The 20603-nt window shown below is 41.6% G+C and overlaps 1 protein-coding gene across 1 annotated transcript; it reads left to right on the plus strand.

Moving 5' to 3' along the window:
• The first annotated feature begins 809 nt into the window (after positions 1-809).
• LOC140484664 (glial fibrillary acidic protein-like) lies at positions 810-10526 on the plus strand. The gene is made up of 3 exons (XM_072583252.1): positions 810-1852; positions 1945-2069; positions 9130-10526. The coding sequence occupies exons 1-3, from the start codon at positions 845-847 to the stop codon at positions 9911-9913; spliced, it is 1917 nt and encodes a 638-aa protein (XP_072439353.1). The 5' UTR covers positions 810-844; the 3' UTR covers positions 9914-10526.
• Positions 10527-20603: the final 10077 nt, after the last annotated feature.

A 20603-nucleotide genomic window follows, 5' to 3' on the forward strand; every position in this document is an offset into this window, starting at 1 on the left:
TATCATTTTTCACAAGTCTGTTTTGTGATACAACTTTTGGAAGCACAGGTACACAACACCAACAGCATTAACATCATTAACCGTCTCTGTTACCTCTTCACAGAACTCCAGCATGACATAAAGGGTAATTGTTTTACACAGAGACTGGCTCATGCGTGGAATGAACTTCCAGAGGAAGAGGCAGATGCAGGTACAGTTACAATGTTTAAAATATATTTAGATAGGTAAATGAATGTTTGGAGGGATATGGGCCAAGTGCAGGCGGGGGGGACTAGTTTAGTTTGGGATTATGGTCAACATGGACTGATTGGACCGAAGGCTCTGCTTCTGCTTCTCTGCTATGACTCTATATTCATTAAACCTGATTTCTCCTTAAGAAATCCTTGCTGGCTCTCCCTACCAGATTTATGGTCTGAACCTGTGATTAGTAATTCTAACTCAAATTATTGCTTCTGGAAGTTTCCCAATACCAAAGTGAAACTGTGTCAGTAATTTCTGGGCTCATTCTTACAACCCTTTGTGAACAAGAGGGTAAATATCCTGGAAGGGTATTCAGCATTTATAAATTGGAGAATTGTTTTCTGCAAAAGTATTTTTATTGAAAACCAATAATATTGATGTTTTTCCTAATTGAATCACACTGTTACCAAAGCAAAGAAACCAAATTTATCGAGACATTTAGCGTCACTCTTTGAATTGCTGAGCAGAATTGGAGTACAGCATTAACATTCCCCTTCAGTAAGCGAAGCAACGATTTTGCACAGTCACCAGCAGCTCTCCTTATATAAGGCAGTGAGCGACTGAGAGCTGTAGCTGTCCTCTGGCGCTGTCCAGCTGCTGAAAGATGAGTTCGAGCAGGCAGTCTGTGAGCAGCTCTCCTTTTAGGAGAGTGTACTCAATCACCTCTCGGAGATCGAGTCGGAGTCTGGCCTCTCAGATCCCAACATTCAGCTCCCGGGAGTGGTCCAGAGACACTTCCCACAGACAGGGAGGTCTGGCGGCGAGCCGAGACACCAGGCTGCGGGGAAATGTTGGGATCAGCCTGGGATTTGACCAAGTGCTGGGCGCCAACGAGAAGGAGCTGCTGCAGGGGCTCAATGACCGCTTCGCCAGCTTCATCGACAAGGTCCGTCATCTGGAACAAAGCAACAAGGCTCTAGAGGCAGAAATCACCGAGTTAAGGGCCAGCCAAATCTCCCAAACTGACCTCGCTAATGTCTATGAGCCAGAAATGACCGAGCTCCGGAACCTCATCCAAGAAAGTGAGAAGCAGAAGCTGGGTTTCCACTTGGACCGGGATCACCTGGAGGAAGATCTCCGCCGGTTGCAGAGGAAATACGAGGAAGAGAGACAGATCCGACAAGAGGCTGAAGCCACTCTCCAGGCTTTGAAGAAAGACACAGAGAGTGTGCTCATGACCAAACTGGAGCTGGAGAAGAAAGCCCAGGCTCTGGCGGATGAGATCGAGTTCCTGAAGAGCAACCACGAGGAAGAGGTGGCCGAGCTCTTCTCTCAGATCCAAGCCTCCCAGGTCGGGGTGGAAATGAAAGATTTCCTGAAGCCGGACCTGACTGGGGCCCTGAGAGAGATCCGGGCGCAGCTGGAAGGCTGTACCAATGTCAACCTGCAGCAGGCAGAGCAGTGGTTCACAGCGAGAGTGGCCAAGCTCAATGATGCAGCAGCGAGCAACAGGGAGACTCTGCAGAAGACACGGCAGGACATCAGTGAGTACAATCGCCAGCTCCAGTCCAAGAACCTGCAGCTGGAGACAGTCAGAGGAAGGAAGGAGTCTTTGGAGAAACAGTTGGATGAGGTTGGAAGCAGACACCGCGCTGAATTAATGCGGTACCAGGTGAGGATACCATAGGAAGCTAATGGACTCTGTCCCACTGACTCTATTATTTAGTTATAATGTGTGTGTATGATTTGTTGTTTGTTTTCCAGAACACCGTTCAACAATTAGAGAACGAGCTGAGACACACCAAACAGGAGATGGCTCATCAGCTCAGGGAATATCAAGATCTGCTCAATGTCAAACTGGCCCTAGATGTGGAGATCACCTCCTACAGGTGAGTTCCCCAGGGTCGCTGTACCGGCTTTGAGTTGTGGCTAACACTTCAAAAGCATTCGATTGCGGTCATTAAGCCCGTGCAGCTTAAATATTTCTTTTTGAACATTTAGACAATACTAATTGATATAATCAAGTTCATGTGACTCTTCTAATGACATCGAGCTGATTAAACATTGTAGAAGTGTTTGAAATTAATGAAAGGTTTAACATAGTCCCGACCAATAGAGCGTCAGATTGCTAGATGTTGCTAAGCAGAATTATGTGAACTGAAAGCTTTAAATTTTTCTTTCAGTTATTCCCCAGATCAACGTTGAAGAGAGTAATCTCCTTCCAAAAGCCAGTTATTTATCAATGATATTTCCAAAGAAGAAAGTGTTTATGTCTTACTGTTCACGTCCCTGGGGCATTTCCACAGCCAACAGGACATGTTAGAACATATAGATAGAACATAGAACATTACAGCGCAGTACAGGCCCTTCAGCCCTCGATGTTACACTGACCTAAGAAACCAATCTGAAGCCCATCTAACCTACACTATTCCATGTACATCCATATGCCTTGTCCAATGAGGACTAAAATGTCCTTCAAGTTGGCGAATCTACTACCATTGCAGGCAAAGCATTCTACTCTCTGAGTAAAGAAACTACCTCTGACATCTGTCCTATACCTATCCTCCTCAATTTAAAGCTATGCCCCCTTGTGCTCGCCATCACCATATTTGGAAAAAGGCTCTCCCTGTCCACCCTATCTAACCCTCTGATTATCTTCTATGTCTCAACCTTCTTCTTTCTAACAAAAACAGCCTCAAGTCCCTCAGCCTTTCCTCATAGACCTTCCCTCCATACCAGGCAACATCCTAGTAAATTTCCTCTGCACCCTTTCCAAAGCTTCCACATCCTTCTTATAATGTGGTTACCAGAACTGTACACAATACTCCAAGTGCGGCCGCACCAGAGTTTTGTACAGCTGCAGCATAACCTCATGGTTCTGGAATCGATCCCTCTATTAATAAAAGCTAAAACACTGTATGCCTTCTTAACAACCCTGTCAACCTGGGTGGCAACTTTCAAGGATCTGTGTACATGGACACCGAGATCTCTCTGCTCATCCACACTACCAAGAATCTTACCATTAGCCCAGTACTTTGCATTCCGGTTACTCCGACCAAAGTGAATCACCTCACACTTGTCCGCATTAAACTCCATTTGCCACCTCTCAGCCCAGCTCTGCAGCTTATCTATGTCTCTCTGTAACCTACAACATCCTTCGTCACTATCCACAACTTAATGTATTATGGTTGTCACTGCTGTAATGTTGCTTGCCTGTATGAGTGCAAGTTTAACAACACTCAAGAAGTGTGACATCATCACAGGACAAAGCAGCCTGCTTGCCTGACACCACATCTACAAACATTCACTCCTTCTACAACTGTCCCATCTACAAGCTGCACTGCAGAACTTCACCAAGGTTCTGTACACAGCATCTTCCACACCCATGCCCACTGTCATCTAGCAGGACAAGGGCAGCGGATACATGAAAACGCTACTACCTGCAAGTTCCCCTCCAAGCCACTCACCACCCTGACTTGGAGATGTATCATAGTTCTTTCAATATCACTGGGTCAAAACCCTGGAATTCTTTCCCATTGGTATTATGGGTCTACCTACAAGGAAAGGACAACAGTGATTCAAGAAGGCAGCTTGCCACCACCTTCCCAGGGGCAACTAGTGACAGGGAATAAATGCTGGTCAGCCAGTGACACCCACATTCCATGGATTAATTTTTTAAAAGGCAGTTAACCTGTGCATAGCAATATCCAATTAATGTCAATGATACAAATAATGGAAACATCAGTTGGTTGAGGAATAGATATTGCCCAGGACACCTCTGGCTGGGAAATGGTTAAAGCTCCAATCTTTCTAAAATAGCTGCATGGTTACCTTTTTAATTTATTTGAACAGTTCCAACGTATCACAGTAACACACCAGCAAACAATCAGGCCGTGATCATATATTTTATCTGTCTTACCAATAAAAATCTATTTGCATTTGTTCTGATGCAGTGCTGTGCTGCTGCAGTCATCCTGCAGTGGGCAGGCACATCCAGCAATACACCAGACTGGTATGGGCAATGGATCCTTCCTTTTTTGCTAATTTCATTGAAACAGGAGTAGCTCATTCCGGAGCATTCCGTCACCGCCGCTCCCTCACCACCAGACGCCTGGAGGAAGAACGCTTCATCTTCCGCCTCGGAACACTTCAACCCCAGGGCATCAATGTGGACTTCAACAGTTTCCTCATTTCCCCTTCCCCCACCTCACCCTAGTTCTAAACTTCCAGATCAGTAACTGTCCCCATGACTTGTCCGGACTTGTCCTACCTGCCTATCTCCTTTTCCACCTATCCACTCCACCCTCTCCTCCTTGACCTATCACCTTCATTCCCTCCCCCACTCACCCATTGTACTCTATGCCACTTTCTCCCCACCCCCACCCTCCTCTATCTTATCTCTCCACGCTTCAGGCTCACTGCCTTTATTCCTGATGATTTCGAAGCTACTTGGATGCTGCCTGAACTGCTGTGCTCTTCCAGCACCACTAATCCAGAATCTGGTTTCCAGTATCTGCAGTCATTGTTTTTACCTAATTACATCATGGCTGTTCTATATTCTAATCCCATCCATCTGCCTTTGATCAAGAATTTCTTAATAATCTTGCCTCTTTATTTCAGTTTCACACTTCCAGTTGACCTTCAAGCCTCTTTGTGGAAGAAAGTTCTGGACCCACATGAACTTTGCACATGAAAGAAGTCTTTGTTATTTCTAGATTAACATATTTAGGATCTGAAAATTGGCCTGAAATGCTGACCTTCTGTTCTCTCCACAGATACTGCTATGATGGAGTAATTTTTGATTCAAGTTTCTGATTACCAATATCCGCAACACTTTATAGTTGAGAATTTAATTTTCCATTAGCCATTTTAGTAGTAGCCACTAATATCCATACATAAGCTTTCACAGTGAAAAGTCAGCTGACTATACCAATTGTCAGGACAAAACAGACACTATAATTGCCCAAGTATGTCTGCATGAGGTTATATCTCCTACTTTCCAGTCCAATGAACCTTTCCTGAATCAAGGGAATTTCAAAACATTAACGCCAATGCTTCTACTAGCCAATGAGCAACCTCTTTTAAGAGCCTGGGATGAAACCCATCCGGACCCCAAGAGTTGTCAGCCCACAACTCCATCAGTTGCTCAGCACTACCTCTCTCATGTCTGTAATTTCATTAAGTTCCTCTATCCTTTCCATATTCAAGTTCAAACCTGAGCGTTAAGCAGGGTATTCCAGTTGGAGTTCTCACATCCATCACTTCTCTACTGGAAAGCACTTGTACTTTATGGAGACATTGCATGAATACAATGGGAGAACTCTCCATGATTCTGCTACAATCACCATCTAGCATCCTACATGAACAGCAATCAAATTGTCTGAGATATAGAAGGACCTTTAGCATCTGTGAATCCCACGGAAATCACAAGGTGACAAAAGAAGTTTATGGAGGCCTAGTCCTGCATTGTACCTCAAATGATGATAGTGTATCATTCCCAGTTACTTCAAAACATTTGCCTGCAAAATTTATATCCACTGCTGTTTCAGTAGACAATGTCTAAAGACAAGTGGAATCCAAAATAACAGCACTTTTTGTTGCAGAGCATTTAAACGGTAATGATTGGCTCTTACTGCTTGCAACTGTATGAAGAGAATCTCCAATACAACTATTGTGATGAATCCCATCTCACACACTTGCCTTTTTGATTTTTTTAAGGGGAAACACAGAAAACTACTGACCCCACCCCCCTCCAGTGCAGCCTGTCCAAACTTTCTCCATAAGAAAACCCACTCATTCCAGGTATCAATTGAAAAAACTTCCTCCAAAGCAATTACATCCTTCCTTAAATAAGAAAACCAAACATGTACACTGTATTCTAAATGTGGTCTCACCAATCCCCTAGCAGAAACTAAAGCAAAACATTCTTTCTTTTTATGTTCAATTCCTCTTGTAATACAGGATAGCATCCTACTACCCTTCTTGATTACATGTGCCTGCAAGTTAATGGTTTGTGACTCATACTAGAACACCTAAATCCTTCTGCATCTTGGAATTCTGCAGTGGTTTTCCATTTAAGTAACACTCTACATTTTTAATCTTCTTGCTAATTTGAACACCTTCACATTTTCACACATTGTACTCCATCTGTCAGATTGGTGCACACTCGTTCAACCTCTCCAAATCTGTGACTTCTTTATGTCTTTCTCATAACATACATTCTTACAGATCTTCATGTCATTTGCAAATTTAATGACAATGCTTTGGATCCCCGCATCTAAATCAATGATGTAAATTATAACAAGTTGAGGCCTCAGTACAGACCCTGGTGGGATTCATTGTCACATCTTGCCAATCAGATAAAAGTCCATTTATGCATACCAGCTGTTTTCTGGCAGCTAGCAAATCTTCTGTCCACACTAATATGTTACTCTCTATGTTACTCTCTATTCATTCCTCACAATAGCCTTTCACATGATATCTTATCAAATGTCATCCAGATATCCATGTATTTTAGGCTTCCCTTTATCCACAGCACATGTTAATCGTTGAAAGAATTCCAATAGATTGGTTAAATATGATTATCCTTTGCTGAAACCATGTTGATTCTTCCCAATTAACTTGTGTTTTTCTAAATGCACAGTTATAATCTCTTTAATAATCAATTTTAACTCACTCCCCTCAGTAGACATCAAGCTCCTCACTGGCCGATAAGTTCCTGTTTCCTGCCTCCCTTTTGAATTGAGAGGTTATTTGTCCAACATTCTGGTCCAATGAACCTTTCCTGAATCAAGAGAATTTCAGAACATTAACACCAATGCTTCTACTACCCAATGAGCAAACTCTTTTAAGAGCCTGGGATGAAATCCATCTGGACCCAGAGAGTTGTCAGCCCACAATTCCATCAGTTGCTCAGCATCAATTCTCTCATGTCTGTAATTTTGCTAAGTTCCTCTCTCCCTTGTATATACAAATTTAAATCTATTACTGAAATGATTTTGTATCCTCTATAGTGAAGACCATTTCTTCATTTCATCTGTCTTTTTTAAATTCACTCATGGGATGTAGGCATTGCTGGCTGGGCCTAATTGACCTTGAGAAGGTGGTGGTAAGCTGCTTTCTTGAACTGCTGCAGTCCATGTGCTGTAAGTAGACCCACAATGCCATTTGGGAGAGAATTCCAAAATTTCAACCTAGTGATAGTGAAGGGATCAAGTCAGGGTGATGAGTGTCTTGGAGGGGAGTTTGCAGGTCATGGTATTCCCATATATGTGCTACCGTTTCCAGATGAAAATTGGCATGGGCTTGGAAGGTGCATCTATGGATCTTGGGTGAACTTTGGAGACGCATCATGTAGATAGTACACAACATGCACTGCATAAATTTGCCAAAGGTCCTTAGGCAGCACCTTCCAAAATGAGATTGCCTTAATATATACTAATAACTCTCCATTCTCACACAATGGAGGACTAACACTTACCTTACTTAGTCTGTTTCTTTGAAAATATCTGTAGAAATCTTTGCTCTCCATTTTTTACATTCCTGGCTAGCTTCCTTACATATACTAATTCTTCCTGCTGATTAACTTTTCAGTCATTTTCTGCTATTCTTTAGATTTGGACCAATCATCTGACCTGCCATTCATCTTTGTGCAGTCATATGTTTTTACCTTGAGTCCACAGCTTTCGCTAATGACTTTAGCTAATAATAGATAGTAAGTCCTACCTTTAGACATTTTCCTTTATTAGTAGGATATACTTATTGAGTATTTTGAAATATCCCCTTACATGTCTGTCTCTGCATCTTCATTGATCTATTTCTTAGCCTAGTATGCCAATTCACTTCAGCTAGCTCACTTTCCGCATACATGCCTTTATTTAGGTTTGAAAAATTAGCCCTAGACCTAGTCATCTTCCTGGATTTAAAATTGAACAAGCCAGTGTGTAAGACGTTGGAGAAGAACCACCTTGATGCAATGAAGGAACAGATTAGGGTATTGGCAACAGCGAGAGACCTAGGCAAGAAAACAAACAGTTCCCTTAAAAGGAAATATCTTTTTCATTGATATGATCTCAGCTCAGCAATGAACACAACCGCATCTTGGATTAGACCTCTGAATCAAAGGATCAATATGTAGCGTACATATCTGACTGGAGCAAGTAAAGTTACTTCCAGTGCAGTTAGGCCACAGGAAATATCAATGGATTCCACTGACGCATTTAGTAAATGCTAGAGTCAATGAGAACAGACGCTGAAAATATAATGCACTCTTGAAATAAGACAATAATTGGATCATTGAAATGAAAGCTAGGTCATAATTGTTACTTGGGTATTGAGGAATCTTCGGATCAGTTGGAATAAAATTCTCTCACTCAATTGATATCTTGAGAAAGTGGTGCAAAAGGGATAAACACATTTGGTGAGGGTGAAATTGACCAACAGTGACAATGTGTATTGGGCTGGTAATGGATCAGCAGCCTGTTAAACATCGAAGCAGTTTTTCCAAAATATTACCAGGACTTTAGTGAACAGAAAAGTGATAGTGAGATTAGAAAAGTGAGTCCAAAAAAAATTTGAACTCTTATTCTATGCACCTCAGTGGAAAGAATAGATGTGGTAAGTAAATTAGTTGTCAATTTGCTACACATCCATTTTGTCCTCTTAATAAAGACCAGTTTCATTTTCTTTGTCTTCCCTAATCAATGATTTCAATAGCATCCAATGTAATACATTTATATTATCTTACTTTGCAACACTTGTGGAAATTCATTTAGAAATAATTTTGTTAATCTTACTTTAAAGAAATGTCTATTTGGGAAATTTATCTTGGCGTTTAATCATTTTTTAATGAAATGACAGATAAAAATTGCTTCTTTTATAGTATCTATTGTTCTCTGTTTCCGTGGGACAATCTTAAAATTGAGACTAATCATACTTTTCTTTGTTCAGGAAACTCTTGGAAGGTGAGGAGGCAAGATTTGGTTCAGATACTGATCACTTCAGTCTGTTATCCTCGACATGCAAGGAACCTCAAAGTATGACGCAATTGTTTCATGTCTCAACTAAGACAAAGGCTACCCCTGAGTTCAGGTTTGTTGAAGAGATTGTAAGTGAGGCGGCAAAGGAAATTGACCTGGCAGAGCTTGAAGATGCTTATATGAAAATGAAACCTGGCCAACTCTACAATGAAGGATTTGAGGAAAATAAATCAACGACAGAAGAGGAGGCAGGAGAAAGTGAAGAAGGGTTATCAGCTCCAGACATAGGTGTGGGAAGAACCACTGATACAAAAGACAAGGCAGGAGGAGAATCAAAAGGACTTAAAGAAACGTCAACCACTGAAGCAAAGGATGAAGAGAAAGGGGTTGAGGCCAAAGAAGGAGAAGAAGGTACTGAAGCCAAAAAGAAGGAAGAACTAAAGGATGTTGTTCAGGCAAAAGAAAAAGCTAGTGAAGGAGAGACTGTTCAGGCAAAAGCAGAAGCTGTGAAAGGAGCAGCTGCTACAGCCAAAGAGGAAGACATTGGGGAGAAAGGTGTTGAGTCAAAACCAAGTGAAATGGAAGGAAAAGCTGGTGAGACAAAGGAAGAGGCTGTGGAGGAAGGAACCATGAAGGCTGGTGGTAATAAAGAAGCACAACTTCAGGAACAGACAAAAGGCCACAAAGCTTTGAAGACAAAAGAAAAAGAAAGTAAGAAAGATGAAGAAAAGGAAAGCAAAGAAAATGAAAAATGAATTACATTCTTTAAGAGAAAGATAATTAAAGAATTTCTGTAAATGAAGGAAGAAAATGAAACCAATCATCCAGTCCACTGATCCAAACAAACTCTGAAGCCATTATGAATGGTTTGATCATAAATTGAATGAAATAAATTGAAACTGAAGGAAAATTCAGACAGCCTTCCTGCCAAATAATGTTGAAAGTCTGTTGTAATGATGGTGACAAGAGAAAACAAGACACAATGGCAATGCATGGTGAAAAACAAAGCAAAAATACAAACTGGCCATTACCATAAGACCAGGCAGAGACAAAATGATAAATGAATGAGAATGCTTAATAATGTTGAGAAGACAAGCTGTAGCCAGTTGTCTATGTATCTTGTCATCAGCATGGGAATGGGTTCTGACCCTCAAAATGAACCAAGCCTGAGACTAGAGTGAGTGACTGCTGGCCAATCCACCCCATTGGTTAGAGGAGTGTGTTAAAATCTGCTCTAAGCTATGTAAATGTGTGGTAATACAGAAAAGGTAATCAGACTACTAAGTAGGTAATTCAGTAATTGTCTTCCAGATGCAAAGTCAATAATCTAATTTCTTGTTCACAATTAAAATCACTGTTAAAAGGAAATCTGTTCAGCTGCCAATTATTTTAAATTGTTTCAAGTTATTTACTCTAAAGACTTTGAAATATATCAAATTGTGTCACACAATAAGCTATCCCCATAGCTTTTTAAGGCAATCATTTTCATGTAGTAAACAAGAGATTCTAATGAATCCTCTATCACCACAACCAAGCAAGTGACTCATTATCTGATGTTCAACCACAAGAGTCATCACAGCCCTACCCATATCTATGTTCATCCAACATGCACAATCCACCACATCTCAACAATATTTTACCATCCTTCTCCAGAGACAGAAAGGATAATTCGGGGTCTAAATGATTTGGATTTGCTTCCTGATACTGGAATTGTGAATAGTCCCACTCACCACTGGCGGCCTGACTCTCTCTGACTTGAATATACTGTATCATTCTTTATTTCAGATTGGGTTGAACATAGACTATTATCATAATCTCTAATCATTCAACCAAATCTAAAGCTGTGTTGGATTCAAAGAAACTTTCAATAAATTCTGTGAGTAGCAGCTGATGTGTTATTCCTATATATTCTGTTAAATATCCATGAAAGCGTTCCATTTATCTCCAGTATGGACCATTCAAAATAAATGTCCTGCTCTTTAGGTATGAGATATGACACACACACACACACACACTCCGAAGTGAAGGTAACAGAGTGGGAGCAACTCCAACAAACACCAAGAAACTCCCAGTTATGTTTCCTGGTGGAGCAAGGAGTCACCTAGTATTTTGTCAGTGCGCTGTGAGTGGATAAGAGATGTGTCACAAGAACACTTAGAGGTTGGCACTTGTTAAGATGCCAATGTTCATATACATGGGGCTTAAGTGTATAGTGCCCATGGAGCATTCTTTGAGATGTTGGTGCCTGGTGACCAAAATGGAAGCCCTTTAGAGCAAGCAGCTGAAATCATCAGGTGCCTGTTCCGATTGCCTTGTTAAGAATTCTAGACGTTGAGCTTGAACAGTGCAGTCGGTAAAAAAGGAAACTGAATATTGATGAACCAAGTTGTGGTGTTAATGCAGCATTGAACAAGCTACAATCCCCCTTGATCGGCAGCCCATTGCTGCTAAGTGACAATCTCACAGCCGTTTGGCAGATGTATAGAAGGATGCAGTGTGTTACTACTAACATTGAGATAAGCTTCACTAGACTTCGAGGGGTTATTTTTCTTGGAGCATTGGAGGCTGAGGGGCAGCCTTTTTGAGGTTTATAAAATCATGAGAGTCATGGATAGGGTGACTAGCCAAAGTCTTTTTCCCAGGATAGGGGAGTCCAGAACTAGAGGGCATAGGTTTAAGGTGAGAGGGGAAAGATTTAAAAGGGACCTAAGGGGCAACTTTTTCATGCAGAGGGTGGTCCGTATATGGAATGAGCTGCTCAAAGGAGGTGATGGGCTGGTACAATTAAAATATTTCAAAGGCATCTGGATGAATAGGAAGGGTTTAGATTAGTTTCCCTACAGTATGGAACAGGCCCTTCAGCTCAACAATTCCCCACTGACCCTCTAAAGAGTAACCCACTCAGATCCATTCCCCTACATATACCGCTGACTAATGCACCTAACCTACACATCCTTGAACACTATGGGTACTTTAGCATGGCCAATTCACCTGACCTGCACATCTTTGGTTTGGGAGGAAGCCTACACAAACACAGGGAAAATGTGCAAACCCCACACAGACAGTCACCAGAGGCTGGAATCAAACCCGGCTCACTGGTGCTGTGAGGCAGCAGTGCTAACCACTGAGCCACCGGGCTACCCTAAAGGGATAAGGGCCAAATGCTGGCAAATGGGACTAGATTAATGTAGGATATCTGGCCAGCATGGACAAGTTGCAATGAAGAGTCTGTTTCCATGCTGCACATCTCTATGACTCTATGACTCTAAATCTCATATCATTCAGATCCCTATTGGATTGAGCCTATAGATTTCACCTTACTTTGGCTATGGATGGATACAGTGTGAAATTTCCTTAGTAAATGTCATAGCTTCACCAACATCTGTCTTTAATGGGTCCACATCGCCCCTTTACCACCTTCCGTTAATTTACTATTAATAAAAATATGAACTTTGCTCTTCCATCTTTTTTTCAATTTTGCACTTTGCATTTGTCAGTGCTTTCCTTTGGTGCTTTGTGTTTGGTTTCTCCAGTTTACTGGGTTCTGACAAACAGTAATTGCTGGAGAAGTCAGCAGGTCTGGCTGCATCTGTGGAGAGTTAATGTTTCAAGTCCAGTGACCCATCTTAGGAACTCTTGTATCTCCCCAGTTTTATAACACAAATGTCCTTTTGCAGATATTCTCATCTTATTGTTTTATGTGGAACTTATTTTATAACAGTTAGACTCCTCATGACCTTCCTGACCCCATTTACAGTTTAGCCGATTCCAGATTTTATGGTTCTTTCCGGGTCTGAAAGTTGACTTTGCAATGCCTTTTATTGGCATCAATGTCAAGTCATTTATTCAGTGACCTTAGCTCCAAGTAGATTGAATTATCAAACTGCAACACCATCTATTGGCTCAAACTGTCATTAAATCAATCCTTTGAATCACTGAGGCACAATATCATCTGTTAGCTATTTACAGTGATGGATGAATAAGATTTCGAGTATATTCCATTCTGCAAATTTCTGATGTGGAATATTATACAATGCTGCAAGTGTGTGCCCTGGGCAGCCAAAGTTAAAGAGGATTTCTGATTTGATGTCTGGATCTAATCTGATAAAAATCTGGAAGTGATCCAGTTTCTTGAAACACTCTAAAATAGAAAATCGCTTTATTTTTATTACCGTCTCTCTATATTGTTGGCAGATGTCTTTCTGGCCTGTCTGAATTAGTCATGCAGATAAAACCTAAGAAGTGCCCCTTATCAAACAGTGACAGATACTAATGGAATAGGGTCTTCATTGGTTACAGATTTCGAAAGACCTTTTCTGTGTATCAAATGTTAGCTATATCACCATCATAGATAGTTTGCATCGTACAATTTAACATATTCATGTTTTTTTATGAGTGATCTGCAATATTTTGTTCTAAATGCAATTTATGTCAATCAATGTGGCCTGTTTGTGGATTATTTTAACATTTCTGTGATCCCTGCTGACTCCCCATATTAAAAACTTGCAATGACATTTAGTCACGAAAGCTCAGCATTCCTTTCACAATTAATGAGTTGCATTTTCCTGTTGTGTCATCTACATTCCAAGACTGGGAATTCTGACAGGCATCCCATTTAAATTTATATCTAGATTTTCTTTTAAGGCACTGGACGCAGAATCCTTAAATAATTTTAAGACAGAGATAGGTAGATTCATGATTATCAAAGCAATGAAAGGTTGTCAGGAAAATGCAGGAATGTAGAGTTGAGGTTAAAATCCAATCAGCTTTGACCTTATTGAATGATGGAGCAGGCTCAGAAGGCCAAGAGGCTTCCTCTTGTTCCTTGTTCGTATTTCCCCTTTGATTTCCCCTGCCTGTGTGCATTCTGCTTGTATGCCAATGTCACTATGATAATGGATGATAAAAGGAACTTTTCGATCCTGCTTGGGACAGTGAGCTCAGCCAGCTAGGCTGAGTGAGAAGGAAAGCTTTGTGTGCAGTGAATGCTTAAAGGGGCAAAGGCTCATTTGTCTTTGAGGTTTCATTGCATACAGTGGCTTTTTGGAGCACTGTACTGTTACATGGAACAGTCAGCCTGACATAACTGTGGGTCTTCTGATCGGCCATCCTTAATAGGGCAGAGACTGCAGAAGCAGCAATGTAGGAGGCTGCCTCCCAGACAGTTGGGCCACGGGGTCTATAGTGATTGAAACAAGGTCAGCTAGGTGGACCTCATAGAATCTGAGTTCCCTGATTGGGGCTGTTAACCTGGTCCAATCAGGGAGCCCTGGCTGACAGATATAAACAGGAGTGCCCCAGGTTCGATTCCAGCCTAGGGCGACTGTCTATATGGAGTTTCCACGTTCTCCCCGTGTCTGCGTGGGTTCCCTCCAGGTGCTCTGGTTTCCTCACACAGTCCAAAAATGTGCAGGTCACGTGAATTGGCCATACTAAATTGTCCATAGTGTTGGGTGCATTAGTCAGAGGGAAATGGGTCTGGGTGGGTTGCTCTTCAGAGAGTCGGTGTGGAGTTATGAAAATAAAAAAAAGAAAAAGAAAAAAAAGGAATGTCAGGGGTTCTAGCAATGAGGAGAAAGTAAGGGCTGCAGATGCTGAAGAATCAGAGTTGAAAAGCATAATGCTGCAAAAGCACAGCAGGTCAGGCAGTATCCGAGGAGCAGGAGACTCAACGTTTTGGGCATAAGCTCTTAATCAGGAATTTTGGGGAGTGGAAAGGGGGCTGAGAGATAAATACAAGTGGGGTTGGGCTGGGGGGAAGGTGGCTGGGAAGGTCGTAGGTAGATGCAGGTGGGAGTGATGGTGATAGGTTGGAGTGGAGGGTGGAGGGGATAGGTGGAAAGGAAGATGGACAAGTGGGACAGTTCAAGAGGGCAGTGCTTAGTTGGAGGGTTGGATCTGGGATAAGGTGGGAAGAGGGGAGATGATGAAACTGGTGAAATCAACATCGATGCCATGTGGTTGGAGGGTCCCAAGGCAAAAGATGAGGTAGTTTTCCTCCAGGCATTGGGTAGCTAGGATTTGGCGGTGGAGGCGGCCCAGGACTTGCATGTCCTTGGCGGAGTGGGACAGGAGTTGAAGTGGTCAGCCACAGGGCGGTGGGGCTGTTTGGTGCCTGTGTCCCAGAGATATTCTCTGAAACATCCTGCAAGTTGGCATCCTGTCTCCCCATTGTAGAGGAGACCACATTGTCAGCAGTGGACACAGCAGATGAGGTGTTTGAATGTGCAGGAAAATCTCTACCGGATGTGGAAGGATCCTGTGGTGCCTTGGATGGAGGGAGGGAGGTGTGGGCACAGATTTTACACCTGTCAGAGATTCTGTTCACTCGCTGAGCTGCCTCTGAGGAAGCTGGGCCGGTGTCAAGTTCTATGCATGTGTAAATAAAGGGTGACTTTAGTGATGGGATACCAGCCTCAGTGGGAGTTTTTCCAGGGTGCTTGGCTGGCCAAGTGGCATGGGCAAGCTTGGGAGTCCCACACATGCCAATGTTGGGATTTGGTCAGCCAGGAGTATTGGCAGCATGGCAGTTATATTACTGCCCAGTAATTGAGAGAAATGGATTTAAAGAAAAATACTTCAAATCCCTCCAAAGCAGCTATTCAATCTAAATCCAATTGATTTGATAAATCTGGAATTAAATGAAATCAAAATAAAAGCTACCATTTTGTGAAGATCTGCCTGATTGATAGCGTTTTGTTTTGGGAAAGAAATGTTTAACTCCATATTTAACTGCAGACCACAGCAATGCAGTTAACTCTTAACTACATTCTGAAGTGACCTCGAAAACCACTCAGATATATTCAAGGAGGCAGCTCCCCATCACCTTCTCAAGGATAATTCATGGTGGGTAAAATGCAGTTTCCTCATCTGAGCAACTAATCCAATCAAATAATCTGTGCTGTTTTCTCTGTTGATGGTTTCAAGAGTTTTCCCATCAGCACCATCCAATCCAGATTATGCATTCATCCATTTTTCTAAATATATTCTCAAATGGTATATGTTCTCAAAAGATATGTTAACATAAATGTTTTTAAATTATCTTTACAAGAAGATAATCTTCCATTACTCTGCATGTGGATATTGTAATATGGAGATGTATGGATTGATGTATGACATACTTTGACAAGACAAAGTTGATGATAGAATTGTAGTACAGCCGAAAAGCAGGTTCTTTACCTACTAGAGAATCATGCTGGCTCTCCACGCAAGCAATTTAGCTTCTCCTATTCCTTTCCCAATAACCTTGTAACTTTATTTCTTCTGATGCTAATTGCATTCCGTTTTGTAACCATCATTGCATAAAAAAAGTTTTCTCCTTTGTTTTTGGCTGTTTTTCGCTAAGTACGAGATCATTCATTATATTCTATATCTCCCTTTTTTTACCGGCAGTATGAAGGGAAGACCTTCCCAAATGTCACAATGGCGGCTGGGTCTTTAACACAATGATTTCAAATGAATGCCCAGCAGATGAAAAAAGGCAGCATATGGAGCTACTTCACAATGTCTCTGATTGGATGGACAACGGAATCTTCTGTCAACAGTGGAGATTGTAAGGAAGATGAGGATATTTAACAGAGAGACAGACAAAGCAGACTGGCCGACTTGCATGTTGCAATATCGCTGCAGCTAAATGAGAAGAACACAGAACGAGCGAGGTCTAGGTGGCATTTCTTTAATTTTCTCATCAGCTTGTTTAGAAATATTATTACACACCTCCCAAGCAGGTAGGACTTGAACCCAGGCCTGCTGCTCAGAGATAGCAATATTACTACTGCATCACAACAGCCCTTAGGTAGGCATTGTGACTCAGCTATATTTGCCAATCAGTTTCATTGAGAGGCTGAACTGGAAGGCAGGCACCACTGAGATTGCTTTAAAAAGGAGGTTGATGGTGTGTACTGCCCCAGGAGGTGAAAACACAGAAGTCAATAGATCAAAGTTCTAACAAAACAGTCGACTGCAATCTTGCAGAAACATCACCAATATAATGAAATACCTGAATTTAATCTAGACAAAAGCAATTTTCCAAAGTTTCTATGTTTATATTCTATTATGTTCTTAAATTGATGTGTTAAGAAAAAAATCTTAGTATAAAGTCATTTTTAGAAATTTTTACAGAAAGACAATGGCCATTTAATCAAAAACAATTATTTAAGTGACTGCTTTGTGAAACTTATACTGATATAAATGCAAATTAACTGCTCCGTTTCTAATGCACCAGTTACTGTGGTCTAGCAACAATAAAACTGTTGGCTTTAACACAACAGGAACCACAATCCATTTTTTCTCAAATATGTGTAAAAAAAGTCCTAAGATTCTACAACTCAGTTACAACATTAATTTGCCCCATAGATCATTTAATCACACACCAAGGAAATTTGAAAACACTTGCCTTCCCTCCAAAACTTAGATCTGTGACTGGACCCAGAATAACAATTAATGAAATTTGAGATTTCCCCTCATTATTGTCTAGAACAGTTGTTACCAATACAAACCCTGAAGTCACATAGTCATAAAAAGGTATGGAAACAGACCATTTGGTCCAAATATTCCCTACTTGCGGAACAGTTGGCCTGGGTTGAAGTCTCAGTCTACCTTAGAGGAATGTATTAACCTCTCTGACCAGGGTTGGTTAGAAAATATCTAAGCCTTGCTTTTATGAACCTGTTCAGAGATGCTACGACACTCCTCTAAGGAATCATCACAAGTTAAAATCACTAAACAAATATCCTTTCCTTAGAATTTAGCATGGTCCCAATGTTTATTTCTGCCACCAATAATTTAACTTCTGAATAACAAAACAAACTGTCAGAAAGAATTTGGAGGTGCCGGTGTAGGTTTGGGGTGGGCAGGATTAAAAATCAGACAACACAAGATTATAGTCCAACCGGTTTATTTGGAAGTACTAGCTATCAGAGCACCATTCCTTGAATGAGCAGTGCTCCGAAAGCTAGTGCTTCCAAATAAACCTGTTGGACTATAACCTAGTATTGTATGATGTTTGACCTTGTCAGGAATAATGTATATCATAAGGCCACACTGAGGTAATGCTTATTTCAGTCTGTGACGTGAGAAAATCAATTCAATGGAATGTCTGTCCAAGGTTTAAGGACAACTTAGTGCACGTTTGTTTTTGCAACCACACTAAAGCCATTCTAATAGTTTTTAAAAACAATGTATCTCTGTCCTCATCGTTAGTTGTCACTAACCATTGATTATAGTGTGTGTGTGTATGTGTGTGTGTGTGTGAGAGAGAGAGAGAGAGAGAGGGGGGGGGTGTGGGTGTTGATGGCTTAATGGTAATATCATTGGACTAGTAATATAGAACCCCATGCTAATATTCTGGGGAGCAAGTTACTGCAGATGCTGGAGTCTGTACTGAAAACAGAAAATGCTGGAAATCACAGCAGGCAGCATCCATGGAGAGAGAGAGTGAGACAGTGAGAGAGAGAGAGAGAGAGACCATTTTGAGTCTAGATGACACTTCAGAGCTAACATGAAGTGAATATTCTGTACACATGTACTCAAATCCCACCCATAACAGCTAATAAGGTGATTTTTAAAATGAAAAATCTGGAATCCAGAGCTAGTCTAAGGGCAGATAGTCACTGTTGATTGTTGTAAAAACACCCATCTGATTCACTAATGCATTTTAGAGAAGGAAGCCTCCCCTTCATTCTCAAGATCCACAGCAATACTATTGATTCTTAGGGATGGGCAATAAATGCTGGCCTAGCCAGAGATATCCACTTCAATTTTTAAAAAGCAGCTAGAATTTATTTCAAGTGTATAATGTTGTAGCAAAGGCTATTTAAGACACTTCACGTCAGCATAAATAAAAAAAGAATAGATGACAAAAGAAGAGATATTCATGAAGATTATGAGTGCTTAGTTTTATGGAGCCTCTGAGAGAAGTGTTTTGAAATGTTTAGACAGACTATTCCAGTGCTTAGGCCCATCAGATTTGAAGGTATGGCCACCAATGGTGAAATGAAAGAGGTAAGAGGTATCAGTAAAATGGATTGCAACACCAAATTACTTAATTTAACTACAATTTGGGCTTTTTAAAAGAAAGGCATACAGGCGAGAAGATAGCTGATGTTGTAAATTCACTGATTGTCTAAAATCTCTTCCCAACAAGCACACACCAGAGGAAAGGATGATAACTCAGTGTCCAGCAGGTAGGCATATTGGCGGATGGCTATAAAACCCCAGTTTCAGAAGAGACCCTTCCCTAGTCACCCCCAACCCAGTGGAAAAGATTGAGATGGAGAGAGCGATGGGAGACTGAGCACCTGAGTCTAAGACCGGGGAAAGAGAGGGATGCTGGGAGCCCTCCCCAGGATACAAATGATGGTGTTCAGAAAAGTGAAGCCAAGTAACTGTGTGTTTACACAGCTGAAAGGAAGGGCATGTGCTGGAGGCTTCAGGATAAGCCAGTGTGATTTATTGAAGCCCGTACAGTAGACAATGGGAGACATTCAGAGGGTTTAGCAGACCAGGCTAAGGCTCTGACTGCAATTGTGAATCCCTGAGAGTATAGATGAAGTTAAACAAATACCGAAAGGATTTTGTATCTAAAGGAAGGATGGCCACAATCTCCAAAAGTGATGCACGGAAGACTGCAGTGATACTGAGGGGTATTAGGGCCAGGAAAACTCGAACGCTGGGAAAAGTGTAATCTCCCCCAGAGAGTGCGGTAAGTGCAAAGATGCTGAGAGAAAGAATTAAGGATGTTACATGCCCATTCCCCTTTACCAGTTTAATCTGAAGTGCAGCCTTGTATCAGGATGAGTAACAGTTGAGTTGTCCCTTGTTTACCTGTTCCTCAGCAATAATCTGGCAAGATCAACAATAATAACAGTCCAGTGAGGTCAGGGTAAGCAAATAGCCGCAGGAGAAAGTATGTGGCATTTTCCTGACTATGGCCAAAGTGGAGGCTGAGGTGGTACCAAAAACAAGGGACACTCTGGTCTAGTAATCAGAAACCTTTTACAGAAGTCTAGAAAACCCACAGGACATCATAAATACATTTCCCTTGGTAGTGGCCCAACAAGCTGTCCTGCTGTTAACAACATTAGCTCAGGTGTCACACACTGACTGAAGTAGTCCCTGACCACTACTACATTAAAGATGAGGTGATGTTGAGGAAATGGAGACCCATTCACTGACTGCAATCTCAGGTTGCACAGGTAGGGGCGCCACTGAGTACCATAAGGAAATGTTATTGCTCAGTCAAAAAATCCCGATAAAACCAAAAGAACTGAGGATGCTGGAAATCAGAAACAAAAACAGAAATTGCTGGAAAAGCTCAACAGCAATGTGGGCGGCACGGTGGCACAGTGGTTAGCACTGCTGCCTCACAGCGCCAGAGACCGGGGTTCAATTCCCGCCTCAGGCGACCGACTGTGTGGAGTTTGCACGTTCTCCCCGTGTCTGCGT

Source organism: Chiloscyllium punctatum, chromosome 13, assembly GCF_047496795.1.
Source record: "Chiloscyllium punctatum isolate Juve2018m chromosome 13, sChiPun1.3, whole genome shotgun sequence".
NCBI lineage: Eukaryota > Metazoa > Chordata > Chondrichthyes > Orectolobiformes > Hemiscylliidae > Chiloscyllium > Chiloscyllium punctatum.

Bases quoted from the DNA above. Each gene is read 5' to 3' on its own strand.
- LOC140484664 (XM_072583252.1), top strand. From the start codon at position 845: ATGAGTTCGAGCAGGCAGTCTGTGAGCAGCTCTCCTTTTAGGAGAGTG. The intron at 1,853-1,944 runs GTGAGGATACCA...TTTGTTTTCCAG, and splicing joins CTGAATTAATGCGGTACCAG to AACACCGTTCAACAATTAGA. The intron at 2,070-9,129 runs GTGAGTTCCCCA...TTCTTTGTTCAG, and splicing joins GTGGAGATCACCTCCTACAG to GAAACTCTTGGAAGGTGAGG.